This window comes from Lethenteron reissneri, chromosome 12 (assembly GCF_015708825.2).
Source record: "Lethenteron reissneri isolate LAM-NWPU_2019-01 chromosome 12, ASM1570882v1, whole genome shotgun sequence".
Lineage (NCBI taxonomy): Eukaryota > Metazoa > Chordata > Hyperoartia > Petromyzontiformes > Petromyzontidae > Lethenteron > Lethenteron reissneri.
The window spans coordinates 4,001,237-4,015,371 of NC_083790.1; the positions used below are offsets into that span (position 1 = coordinate 4,001,237).

At 44.5% G+C, this 14,135-nt stretch overlaps 1 protein-coding gene across 1 annotated transcript in view; it reads right to left on the reverse strand.

The window, feature by feature from the left end:
• Positions 1-834: 834 nt before the first annotated feature.
• LOC133341666 (pappalysin-1-like) overlaps positions 835-14,135 on the reverse strand; it is a 168,833-nt gene continuing 155,532 nt past the window's right edge. Inside the window, exons 25-26 of the mRNA XM_061550258.1 lie at positions 8,316-8,515; positions 835-6,564 (exon numbers count right to left, since the gene is read on the reverse strand). Of these exons, the coding sequence (XP_061406242.1) occupies positions 8,399-8,515 (117 nt within the window). The 3' untranslated portion in view covers positions 835-6,564; positions 8,316-8,398. The remainder of the gene's footprint in view (positions 6,565-8,315; positions 8,516-14,135) is intronic.

The window sequence follows — 14,135 nt, forward strand, 5'->3', positions numbered from 1 at the left end:
GCCGGCCTGGAAAATCCTTACCAAGTACTTGGACCATCTAATTCTTCCCTACACAAATACACAGTAGGACATGTCCACCATACTTTAGTTCCCGTTACTTAGTCCATGCAGTTATGGATTCGCAACACACACGCGCGCACGAACAAAAACCACCGCGGAAACAAACACACGCACACAAACTGTAACACGCGCATCATTCGCAAATAAGACGAATACTTTCAGCGATTTGCTAAAGCCAAATAAACTTTTACACCATTGGAACCTCATTTGCCAGTAAAAAATATAATAGTTTTTTTACCCTTCTATCTGGCAACAAAACTGACACCTTTTTTTACAAGGAGTCATGTTTGCATAGACCACAATACCTGCAGTCATAATGCAAACAAAAAACATAACTCTGATCATGTATGCACTGTCCTTGAAGTTGATTGGTCCACACCCGAGACAGCTTTCCTTAGAGCCGAGTCTCACATGGGTTGGACCAGATGACGCCAAAAGGCGCACAACTCAAACACAATGCACCATCAGAGTATGAGAGCTCGGGGTAAGCATTTAAACCATTGGAACCTCATTTGCCAGTAAAAAATATGATAATTGGTTTTTTACCCTTCTATCTGGCAACAAAACTGACACCTTTTTTTTACAAGGATTATGACTGCAGGTATTGTGGTCTATGCAAACATGACTCCTTGTAAACAAAGGTGCCAGTTTTGTTGCCAGATAGAAGGGTAAAAAACCAATTACCAAATAAACTTGTCTGCTCGACACAACTTGAGGCAGAGATGACGAAGCTTCCGCCTCTGAATAATGAACAAAGAGGAAGAATGCGGTGTGCACGTTACATCACAGTTTATTATTGTTGTTTTAATTTGCCAATTACAGGGGCAAGAGATTATACGTGGGTAATATGTAGTTTGAGAATAACATCACAGACTTAATAACACATCGGCCTTTGCATTAATAATATACGCTATGCACAGATTCCAATTTCTTATTAAAAGGAAAAAAAAACTAACCTTGAATAGCGAACAACATATAAAAGGTTATACACACCACACGCATTTCTTTCAAGTGGATGATTTATTATATTTCCTCTTTAAGTAAATTAGTAATTGTAATGTTTATCATGTTATGTTTAACTCTTACATACATAACAGTGATAAAAACACAGACCCACATATGCCTATTGTCTTCTAAGTGATACAATTATTATCGTTATTATTATTTCTACATATATTTAAATATATGCTAAATGGAAAAGTGATGAAACACTGCTCTTTTTTTTGTCGGTGTTGCCGATTGGTTTGTTTCTGTTCTGTGTCGTTTGATTTGGGACCGAGTAACTCGTAACTGATGTATTGATGAACGGTCATAACGTTTTGCCGACTAAACTGTTGACCCATAATGCCATTGACGATGACGATGACGATGATTTCCTTGCGCGACTAACAAACACAGACACACGATATGATGAAGTCGGGGGTGGGTGGATGGAGTGAGAGGGCATTTTGCAAACTCCACTTGAAAGCTTGGGCTAGCCAGCTGTGCATCTCCCGTGCACAAACACAAGACAAAGTCATGCCATCGCTACCCACACACACAAGACTCCCCACACCACCGGGCGGCGCAAAGCATCTCGATACTAATCTACAAGGAAACGGGTTTTAGCCTTTAAATGTAATACGAGACGTAAACTAAAGATTTTGCTGCACATCAACGATTTAACAACAAGAAAAATAACAAAGGGAAACAAAACAAATATTTTGATCAAGGCCAGCAGCAGCAGCTCAAGCAAGGTCAACACAGCAGCTTCTGTATGAGAAAAACTTTATACATTAGCACTGTCTTGCTTTTTTTATTTATTTAACCGTATAAATTAACACAGTGAGTTTTGTCGTAATAGTAGTAATAAATATACAGTATTATGTACATCTATGCAGTGGGTTGTGTATAAATAATGACCAAAGTCACGACAGAAGAGAGAGCGTTGTAAAAAAACTCATCAATATTTTTTTTAAAAACAACAGAGGCAGCTACAGTACAGTAGATCTGTTGGCATCGTGTGTCCAGCGAATGTTCATGACGTTTTTACCAAATGGAGTATAGCAGCGGAATAAGTCCATTCCCACTGTGAAAACCTATGAAATATCAACTCACGTGGTTTGAAATGGCACGTACAAATCTGCGTAAAAAAAAAATATAACATGTATTTTGTTTTATCGACTTTACAAAATAAATTTATACAATTTAGCGAGATTTATCCGAATTGTTATGAAATGTCTTTTCCGAGGTCTGTGGAAGTTCATAATTAGCAGCAGCCATGTTCAATCCACTGCTGGACGAAGGCATATTTACATGAGCGTAACATGTTCATGTCACCGGCAAAACCAAATTTGATTAAGATGGGACAGAGTGGGAAAATATAACATTTTACGAGTGCCAAAATTGGCCCCATGTACTTATGGATGAGGGGCATGCATCAAAGCAGAATACGGCGGTAACCGAGCCAGAGATATTTCCTGGTTAGTTCCTACAACCGAACAAATTCGTTTGCGACCATTTAGATATTTGCACGCTTCTCAGTGGGAAAGGACTTTGAGGATAAAACAAACCAAACCTGTTGAATTGTAAAAGTGGCTGATGATCCAATGATGTTCATCGATCGTTGGCAAGCAAAAAAATATACAAAAACAGGTACAAAATTATCTCGCAGCAGCAGGATCGGTGAGTCCATGATGGAGAGGTATATGTTTTGTTGTTTTTGACGGAAGATTACTGTTATTACCCATGCACATCAGAATCTAAGTAAACGTCACGACTGATTTATTTTTTGTAGGGAGATATTGAGACGCACGTCGTCGAGGAGAATGGAGAGAGAGAGAGGAGAGGTTTTGTTGGAAGCAGTCCAAGCTCGCATCCACCCAAAAAATATTTTTTTCTTGAAAAAAAAATTGTTTTGTTCTTTTGTAGCAGCAAAAACAAAGTGACCCGGAGCTTGTGCTTATGCTGTGCAAACTCCGAGCTCACCAGGGAAAAAATAACAAGTCTACGATAAAAACAAAACATAACAGGAAAACAATTTTTACAACCACTTACTCACTCACACACTCAAAACGGTATTCTTTTTATGTGTCTCTCGGCAAATACTGACCCCCCTTTTTTTCTTTTAACTTGAATGATGAAGTGAACAGGCCACCCACGGGATTAGAGACTGCTCTTAATAGGAAAAGGGAATTGCTGTTGCCCCCGCCCCCGTCCCCCGCCTGTAACTTTTGCTGATATGTCGTATGTCGGTTGGTGAGTTGCGTGATGGTGTCGGTTACTGCCATCACACGTTCACTACATCAGCAATACATACAAAACACAGCGTACATGAAGTAATACGATATTTGTGTGTAAAAAAAAAAAGATAAAAAAAATATACGTAACAAACAAACCAAAAAAAATACTTCAAAACATAGTGATGAGGTCATTCAGGTTACATCCCCGTTCACGGTTTTTGTACCGAGAATGTAAACCGGCGGTGTGGCAGTGATGCAACCCCGCCAAAGTGTTCCAACGGATATGGGCAGAGCTGAATGTCGCACCTCGTGGGGCAATCCATTTTGCTACGGGGCCTGTTCAGCTAAAAAATAAGTCAAAAATGAACGCAAAGAGCAGGAGGAAGTGACAAGCAGCAGCAGCAACTTCGTTATCGTTTGGTTCTTCAATTTATTTTTTTAAACTTGTATTTAAGAACTTGCATCTTGGAATCCCTGCCTCACTTGATACAGCAAATTCAGCTGTGACCGTCCCACCTGATGACGGAGACTTGTGTTCCCTCCGAAATGTCGTGATTTTTATTATTTTATTTTTATTAATTTTAATTTCATTTTTAACCTACGTGACTTTACCGAAAAAACTGAAAGTATTCTTCAATTTTGTCTGCCACGTTTGTGGGGCGGACCGTAACAGACGGTAGCTCGAGTACAAAGATAAGCAGGTGCTCGTAGTTTTTGAGTGTAAGTTCTCCGACAAACAAATAAATTGTCAGCGCAGGCAACTGCAATAGATCAAATTGAACGGAGGTGACGATTTTACTTTTTAGCTCAAAGAGGCCCCCACCCGACCCCCCCCCCCTCGTGAAACTAGGTTTTGTTAACGTTGTTTCAAAACAACAAAAACTCAGAGGCTCATCTCGTTTTGGCATGATAACACAAACGTAGACTTTACATGGGTGCAAAAGTGCAGGCGAAAAAAAAAGATTCTCAGAATACCGCAACTGTGCCATTTAAAAACACTCCTGTGCACAGTTATTGCACTGATAACCAGGCAAAACGATTGCCACAATTGTGCAAGCGTAGCAGCAGCAGCAGCAGACCGCTGCTGAAACATTAAGGTCTTGTGCATGGCACGCTTCTCCGTTTGCACGGTATCCTGTTTCATGGTATTTTCGCAAACAGTATTGAGACGCACGTCACAAGCATGTAAAGTCTGCTAACTGGCAAGAAAGAGAAGCAGCACACATTTGAAGGGAGTTGCAGAGAAACGATGGCTCGCAGTAATACTACAAACCTAGAAGTTGTACGACAGCATAGAAGTTCAGTACAGTTATCCCCTCGTTATTCAGAAACTTGCTCTTCGCGATTCTGGCTATCTGCTGATCGCATCTGGCACTCTGACTGCATCGAGAGAAAGTGATGAGATAATTTTCACGTATGCAATAGCTTATTTACGTGTTAACTTGGGGAAATAATAAAAAAAAGATAGGATGTCGTAGGCCAATGTCACGCGCGAAATTTGCTCTTCACGAGGATGTTTTCGCGACGTTTCCCTCGCGAATAACGAGGGAAATGCTGTAAAGGGAAACGTATCGTCTCATTTCAAATGTTTTTCTTCTCAACTAATATCACTGCTGATGGTGTTTCACTTTAAAATGGCTGCAAAAATTGGAAAATTACTTTGCTGACAAATTTGTCTGCTACTTTAAAGGTGGAGGGGTTGGGGGGACGCAGGGGGTACAGTGCCCCGCTATGCATAATGGGCAGCAAATTGTAATTTTGTTTGTTTATTTGTTGCATTAGGAATTGATATGTTTACAAAATTTCGATGAATCGCCGTAGGACCAGTCTACGCATCGATATATTGATTGATATCGCAATTTTGGTAGTAGCAATGGGAAATTGATTTTTTTTATATATTAATGTATACATTTTATGCTTTTTGTACGAAAAACGTATATATTTATATTAAATGTTATAGTTTGGAAATTTCCCCCTAGATTTCTTATTCATGTGGGGAATTCAACAGTTTTTTTTTTCTATAGGTATACATATCAGATTAAAATATTTAAGCAGCACAAATAGAAATCGAGACAACTTTAAGCACTATTGCAAATATACGCCACAGACTGGCTTTTTCCAATACACCATGCTTGCCAAAAGTTGTCCCACAGAGCAGCGTGAGTATACGATATGCATTTTTTTTCTTTCCTTCTTTTATGAACACCAACAAAAACAAAGTGAGTTGCAATGATGCTGATGCATAGGCAGGAATGCTTGCTTTGGAGGAATGGGGCAGGCTCGACAGACCGCACACTTGTGCGGGGTTCCCCCCCGCCCCCTGCCGTGTAGACGTTGTTGCTGCTCTCCGATGACTTTCTTCATGTGGCGCGTCATTCGGACACGGCGCTACGACCGTCCGACGTTTCGCTCCACGCGAGCGACCGGGAGCATCGGCGACTCGAAGAAGCTCCCGGCAACGTACAGATTTAAAATAAAAATTACAAAAAATTGAAACTCTGGGTGTCGACGATGCCCGGGCGGTCGCGCGTTTGCCACATTGTTGCACAGGTTCGCGGTTCGGATCCCAGCGGCCACCCTGATTAATACTGCGGGTGTATTGACCGAAAATAAATGCATCGTTTTCTTCGTAGGAGGACGTTAAAGATCCCTAAATTTGCCAAATGTTTAAATGTGTTGCACATCAACTAATTGGTTAAAACTGCATGGCGATATCACCTCCGACTGACTGTAAAGCAATCGCAGACTATGCTAGTCTGTGAAACAGCCTTGTGCTCCAAGAACGACGCGCCGCAAATACCAAATGTAGAAACCATTTTGATGGAATCTTCAAATTCGCCGAGGAAGCTCCAAGCACGTGGAGTGAAACGTCAGACGTGACCGCTGAACAGCACGCCACGCGCGCACGCTACAACCCGAGGAGCCACTGGAGAGCTGTAGAATGCACACTTTGTTCAAATAACAATAAAAAAAACGATGACAAATTTTGACTGAAGTCTGCGGTAAACCAATGCACGGCTTCACGGAGGTTGTGGAAGACATTGTATCGGATAGTTTGTGAGGTCATATTATTTTCAGCGTCCTTGTTCCTGAATGATATGCTCAATTGAAGGCGACTGGTGATGGAAAAATTCCTGAGTTGCTGTTTGCAACGAGGAGGCAGAGCTCATGGCGTCTGTATTTTTTTAGTTTTTTCCGTAAGTTTTTCTGTTTTTTTTCTTTGTTGTTTTTGTTTTTTTTTGTTCGTTTTTCTTAAAAGCTGTCTTTAAATAGGAAATAAAATCTGCGGAAAACAAGAACAGAAGGCGGGAGGGGGTGGGGGGTGGGAGAAAGAAAAAAAACAGGTCAATCTGATTGCATCAAAACACAACGGAGCCACGGCACGCGTCACGACACCCACCGGCACGACCTCCACCGCGACTCTCTCTCGTGTCGCGGTGTTTTTCAATGCAGCACCTAAAGCGCAAGCGGTGCACGCACTGCAATCGACGGATAAACACACGTGTGTTCAAAACAATCTCAGAAAATACAAACGAGCATTGATGCAAGTCACGTAATTCGAAAACGACACTAAAACTAAACCATTTTAATTTTACCAGATACGGTCCACTGAGCTATATCGCTCTTTTTCAGAAATGACCTGGCCACAAATGAAAGCTCAATCAAGTGGCTGACAATGTGGACGTTTACAGCAGCTAAATACTCTCTTTTCCCGTGGTCACGTGGATTTCTCTCTGGATCCTCCGTTTTTCTCTCCAGATTTAGAATCAACATCACGCGTTTTTGGCTGCAATAACTTTCCACATGGTAAGCCACTTCACTGGGCTATTTGTGGCCAGGTCGCTTCTAAAAAAGATCTATATAGCTCAGTGGAACTTACCTGGTATAATACAAAAAATAGTATATCGTTTGTATAGTTACATGTACACCGAGTTGGGTCATGATTTACATCTTCTTGGTTCTTTAGGTAAAGTCACGTAGAAGGGAAATAATAAAATAATAAAAAACATAATAAAATACAAGAACAGGGCTGTCGGAAAGACAGCGTCCGAAGTTTTTTGGATTTACATTTCAACTGCTAATATTGCCAAATGTGCAAACACACAAAGGTGTGCTCACTTGCAGCAGGGAGACACGACACGCATCATGCCTTGCACATTGCATGCTCTCAGCCTTGGTTAAGCCACCAGCCCAAAAGTGCTGGAAGTGTCATCACCACTTGCAGAAAGTGTTGGATTTCAACCACTAATACAGATGACACTCAGTTCCCAACGGTCGTGAAACTTATGATGGCCATTAGAGGGAATACACATGAAAATAAACACAACGTAAAGTTTGCTTCCGAACAGAAATAAAGGCAGGTACTGGTAATAAACTGCCATTTGTCTGATCGAAAAACATTCGGAGAAACGAGAGGATGAATAAAAAATGTATATATGTATTCTTCCAAAAAAACGTATCCTTCTCACAAACAAAATAAAAATGTTCGCTTTATGTTTTAATACGTGATGGAGTCCATCCAATTACAGTTAGAAATGGGACGCTGCTATAAACACGACGCGTGAATCGCAGCTTTAGATGCCAAGGAGTGGCTGTGAAAAACAATTCCGTTTTGGAATAGGGCTAGGTTACCCAACTTATAAAATAAAACAAATTACGGCCACTCTCAGTCCACCAATGGGTGATGGCCTCGCCACACCGCACGGGCTCATAGGGGACCCATGATCATACTTCACCATGATGCCGAGTGAGGGTTGTGCTTGGTGAACGGTGGGGGTAGCAAGACCGGTTCTGATCTCACTCGCCACTAATGCTAGCCGTGGCCTGGAGTCGAACTCGGGCTGCCGGGCTCAGAGCACAGCGCAGCGCTCTAATCGCGTACTGCAGCTCTACACCACTCGGCTTATACGCAAGCCTACATAACGGGTTGACCGAACGGAGTATAACTTATACTCAGTAACGGGAATCCAGCAATAATAGTCATACCCAGTGATAGAGAGTGTACTGATGCAAAGTGCAGAGAAAAGCTCTTACCAGCAGCAGCAGCAGTGATGCTTGGAATGCCCCCCCCCCCAACTCCACCCCACCTCCCCCCCCCACCCCCCCTGTTGTCCCCTCTATCGGAACCCTCCTCCCCCAAGGCGCGCCCGCCGCTTCTGTGCATTCTCTTTAGCGGAGGGGTCACGACAGGCGCACTCCTTCTTGCGGTCACAATTGTCTGGAAAGGTGATCACCTGCACGGATACAAAAAGGCACACCACACACACGCACACACGTACAATTGATTAACTCTTTGAGTGTAAGCCAGGCATATGCGCGTGGACAGGAAGGCAAAGATCCTCCGTGTAGCCAACAGTGGCGTGAGTGAGCACAGGGCAGGCACGGCACGGCCACATGGTCAACTCGTGTGTGGCCAGCATCGCGTCCAGCCGCCTTTGTCTCCCCAGGCTTGTAAGTGCACTGCGCTAATCACTGCCGCCGTCTCTCCCCACGGGTGTGTGCGTGCGTGCGCGCTATTGTGTGTACAAAGCAAGGATCCCGCAAATAGCCAACACAGAATCGCACTCACACCCACAGTTTGGGCACTTTGGGACAATCGGCCTTATAGATACCGCACGAGTATAATAAGGAGACATCATAGGGCACAATCACGTTTAACTTCAGCACCTCAACCTCAATACACGTGATACATCTTTTAACACTCCGCTGCCGGATACGGAGAACACCGCCTTCACACGATTCAATCGCCTGTTGGCAATCGAAGAAGATGGTCACGAGAAATGAACGGGGTGTCTAGAAACGGATCACCCTGTAAGTTTAGGATCTCGGCGACCTGCGCTCAAACGTATCGCCCGCAAGGACAGGTGTCTGAGCCTACCCCCACTCGCCTGAGACTAAACGAAAGGTCAACGCGCCTGAAATCGAGTGCCCGCTGCATTGCGTGACCCCCAGCACAAAAGGTGGGCGGTATGTGACACGGGCTTCTGCGGCCATCTTGGAACGCTCTTCCTTTCTATATTAGGAAGCCACCGGGAGCAATGAACTTTTAAATCGTCAAAACTCAGTTCTTAAAAAATACTTTTTATGTTTAGTTTGTTGTCCTTCTGGATAGGACGTTCGGCTGGGTAGGGCGCAAAAGCAGTTTAACGTACGTACATACGTGCGAACTACGCTAACCTTAAATTTCGATTGAAAGCTTTCGTGACTGCAGGGATTCATCTTCTTGGTTCTTTCGGTAAAGTCACGTAGAAGGGAAATAATAAAATAATAAAAATAAAACATAATAAAATACAATTCTCACGACGTTTCGGCCACAACGCAAGCAGCCGTCCCTCAGGTGAAGAACAGGTCTGTCGGAATGACAGGGTCTCATTCAGACGCTGTCTCATTCAGACTTCACACTAACCTTAACCGGTGTTCCCCAAAGGCACTTGCCTCGACCGTTTGCAACAATCGCATGTACAGGGGATATTTGTCTATTTGCTGCATGTGCACGCAAATTTTTATAGGTTTCTAACTGCAGGGGGGTGGGGAGGGGGGTTATCCGCAACATTTACTCCGCTAATCCGTGAAGAAACTGTGGAAAATAATAGGAAGCAACAGGGAGAAACCGAAGACGATTGTGGGTAAAAGGAAGAATATAGCCGCAGATAGCAGGCATTTTCCCCGGGACCCTACAACTTCCCACGGATAAAAGGAGCTGTGGGGGTAACCGGGACACGGATAAGAGGAGTTCTCCTGCATGAACCTACAGGCAACAACAATAAAATTTCAGGAAATTTCACCGCAGCCCTGTGGCTGCTTTTGGCAAGGAACCCAACATGAGCACCGTCGTTGCGCGCGTCACCACGTGGAATTCTTGTGAACTTTTCTATCTTCCCCTGTGTATGTAAATCTAGAGGGCTGCTGCTGTGGTGTAATGGTTAGCACACGGGACTTGCAATCCAGGGGTTGCTGATCCGATCCCTTACACCCCCCCCACCACCAGGCCCCCTTGCTGCAGTTGAAACAATGAGGCAAAATGTTGACTTAAAGCTTTCGTGACGGCAGGAAATCATATTCTTTGGGTCTTTCGGTAAAGTCACGTAGATAGGTTCAAAGACAGGTTCGTGACTTTAACAAAAGACCCGAAGAAAATTAGGCTAAGTTTCTGAAATCTCCCCCAAGCAGTACAAATGGCTGGAGCACCACGGTCAGTCGACCGGCAGTTTGCCCGCTGACGAGATCTCGCGCAGTGCTGGGGGGGAGGGCTTCCTCGACCAGTGGGCAGACCATGAGGTGTTCCAATGGTCCGCCTCTCCCACCTCTTCCAAGATGTCTGGCAGGCGTGGAAGACGAGGCAAAAATACCCTCAGAGAAAGAAGCCCTGCGGAGCTCCGTCGAGCAGGGCTGCGACATCGCGTTTGCCAGCGGTAAATCTGCACTCGCCCAAAATTCGAAATTCCGGCACCACTTTGTGTAAGTGATGAGAAACCCATGGCAAGAGGAAAATGTGCGCAGACTCGAAACGAATTGATTTAACAGTGCACGAAGGTGCTCTCACAAAGGCGCTGCTTGTGAGCAACACCCATGTGTGTTGTTAAATGGTATTTGTCCACCCAAATTTTGTTGTGCGACTTGAGCGATTGTCGTTTTGTCATCTTTCCCACAGAGCCTCCTCCTGTCTCAAAGCATTCCGAGTGAGGTGGTGTACATTTTGTTACATCAACATCTGAGTTTTTTACCCAACCTTGCCAAGTCCATAGACATAATAGAGCACGGTTAACGAGCAAATAAAGATTAAAAAAAAGTCAGGAGTGTTTGAGCCTTTGTGCGCGGCTTTCGCATGAGATATTTTCACTTGGCCACAGGACAAGTTTACGAAACGGATGTGCATCACACACCGCTGTTGACGAAGGTCACCGGACATTAGCGTTTGAATGATACAGTCAGAATTAGTTGCGCCGAACCCATAACCGCAGTGCTCAAGATAACACCGCTCTTAACCGTAACCCCTTGGTAAGTTTCATACAGAGTTCATAACATTTCTATACTCTTCAGAAAGAAAGGATAATGTTGCTAATTTTGTTCCTATTGAAGTAACATCTGCTTTCGTGAAAGGCACTGGAGGCTGCGGACTATGGACTTCATTTTGGTACCAGATGTGGCCAGTCTATTTTAAGAAGCAAACCCCTCCAATATTTACCAAAAGGTACGAAAGCTGCTCTTAAGTAGACGAGCCATAAAGGCTAATTTTGAGCACATGTCAGACGATGTGGCACGTCACAGAGACACATACTAAAAGGAAAAACTGGTCCAGGAAAAAAAATGACAGTTGAGGATAGATTCCCACCGAAGAACGCTCCAGTTCATACGCTCTTCAGTATTGTGAAATACATTGCTCGCGTTTAGAATAACAATTTATTTGGCATTCTTGTGTTTGAAAACTCAAAATTCCATTTTTGACTGACAAAAGACCATGCGGTTTTTTCATTTTGGCTGATTTTTCCATCTGCTCAAAACGGGTTTTAAAAATGTTAAAAATTGAATTACGGGCAGACGGGTTGTGCAAACAAAACTTCAAAAAAGAAGAATTCTATCGTTTTAAATAAATGCACACTTTTTTTGCCGTGATTCTTTATTGATTGCACAAACCCTCGTGTACCCCCCAAGAGAAACCACGCATTTCTATTTCTCTTGCCAGTGAGGTACGGCAAATCCCCATAAGATGAAACAAATGCCATTAAAATACATCACCGTGAGCTTTGGCACGCGAGAGGCAGTCCCGACAGTTTAGGGACCCATCCTCTTTTATCTTCAAACATTTAAAGAACACCTTTACGCAACGTGTCCATCGGTCCCGCCTGTAAACAGCCACCGCAAGGACTGTTGTGCAAAGGCAAATCACCAGGCAGTGCTGCGGCGGGGTCCTCCTTGCGCTGTTTTACGGCAGGTGCGGAAAGAGTCTCATATGAAGGGTTAATCATCAGACGTATGCCAAATTTGGTTGGGGAAATAAAAAAGGGGGCAAAATTCTTCAAGCATTACAGTGTCCGGTGGCACACACTGCAGGCATACATTAAGCATCAAAACACATGCTGGCTTCAGCACGGACAAGGGGGCAGCCGAAAGGAATGAAGGTAGGGGAAAGCGAGGTGGGGGCAGGCGGGGGGGGGGGGGAGTAAAAGAAAGAAACAGAGAGAAGATGTGGAAAAATTAAAAGCAGAAAAGGCAAAAGCGACCAAAGTCAATTTATAGAAATTAATGTGGTGATAGGGGGCATGTGCCCTGAAGTGAAAAAAAGCATTGTCTTTACATTGTGTTCTGCTCAGGTTGCCGCTGAATTAACAATAACTTGGAATTGACTATAGAAAGATCCCCCGTGTAGCCTGAACAGACTGTAGGGAGCAAGTGCTGTTAGCGAGCACCTATGAAAGCCGGCACGGCACACGAGGGGGTGGGTGGCCAACAGCACGCCCGGCCGCCTTTGTCTCCCCAGTGGCAATGTTTACACACCAGACCAGATACTCATTTGAGGCTGGGTCGACCTAGGGGAGGCCCAGGACCGGTACTCATAGTCGTCACTGGTGTTGGCCTTGAGCGGGAATCGAATTCGGGCCGTCAGGTTCGTAGCGTAGCGCGTTAACCGCTACACACACACACTTGTCGACTGGATAAGGAAACCAAAAAACTAAATGGACCCCCGAAGGTTTAAACCGAAAGCAAAAACTGCAGCATACGAGGCTAAACCACGCGCAAAAAATATAAAGAAACAAACATTTAACGAATACGACGGGAATTCCCAATAAACTGCGGGGTGGGTGCCGGGGGGTGGTGGGTCGTGGGGAAGCAGTGTTCATTTGACATTTAGAAACACACATTTAGATTACTTCGATTAGTATCGGTCTGCTTTTCCACGTGATACGCCGCCATCGTTGAGCTATCATTTGTGGCCAGGTTGCTTCTGTAAAAGAAGCTAAACAGCCCAGCGGACCTTACCTGGTAATGTTTTCGAGATTCGCTTACCTTTCCTATACTCTGCACTCCTATCGTGTTCACGCACTCTTTGTTGTCGCAAATTTATGACCCCCCACCCCCTCCATCCCACCCCCTGAATGTACATCTGCGTGGAAAGAGCCCTCGTTTCTCTTCTTCGGATTTCCTCCGGCATGAATAAAGATCGTGATTCTGTTGAGAGAGGCGACGCGAGGAAGAGAATGGGAGAAGTGTGCACGAATAGAAGCGAGCTCAACAATTCCTCCTCTCCCTCCCCCCCTGCTGGGTGCCCCAGTGTAAACGCGAGGTATTTTTTACCACCACCAGCCCCTGCCTGCCCTCCTTTTCCTGACCCGAAACGGCGGTAAAAATTGTAACGCGTTTCATCTGCTGCACGCAACGAGCGGGGCGCGCATGCACACGGGCAGGCGAGCGTGCAAGCGATGGGGAACTGGGGGGGGACGGTGACGGCTGGAGGGGGGGGGGGGTGCAGAAGAGGAGAAAGTTGGGGCCCTGCAGAAAGAGTGAAGCAAGGCACTGCATTGGAATTTTTGTTTCATTGTGTTGTTGATTGATTACAAACCAGGCCAGACATCGGCAGTATCAGGCTCTCTGTGCGATCTCCGCCACCCCCCCTTCCTCCTCCTCCACGCCGCCGTACCCAAAAAAATAATTTAAATTGCACAACTTTACTTGCATAAAGCGGAGTCTAAAGTACTGCAAACACCGGCTTTACTGCCAAAATATTTTTTCTATAGAATTTTGCATCCTATGCATGTGTGTTCAGTTTGCTTACCATATGTGTAAAGGTATTCAGTTTCACAATACGTTTTGCGAGTAAATCCAACAGCCGTTGAAGCTGTGGACGCGCGTGTGCGC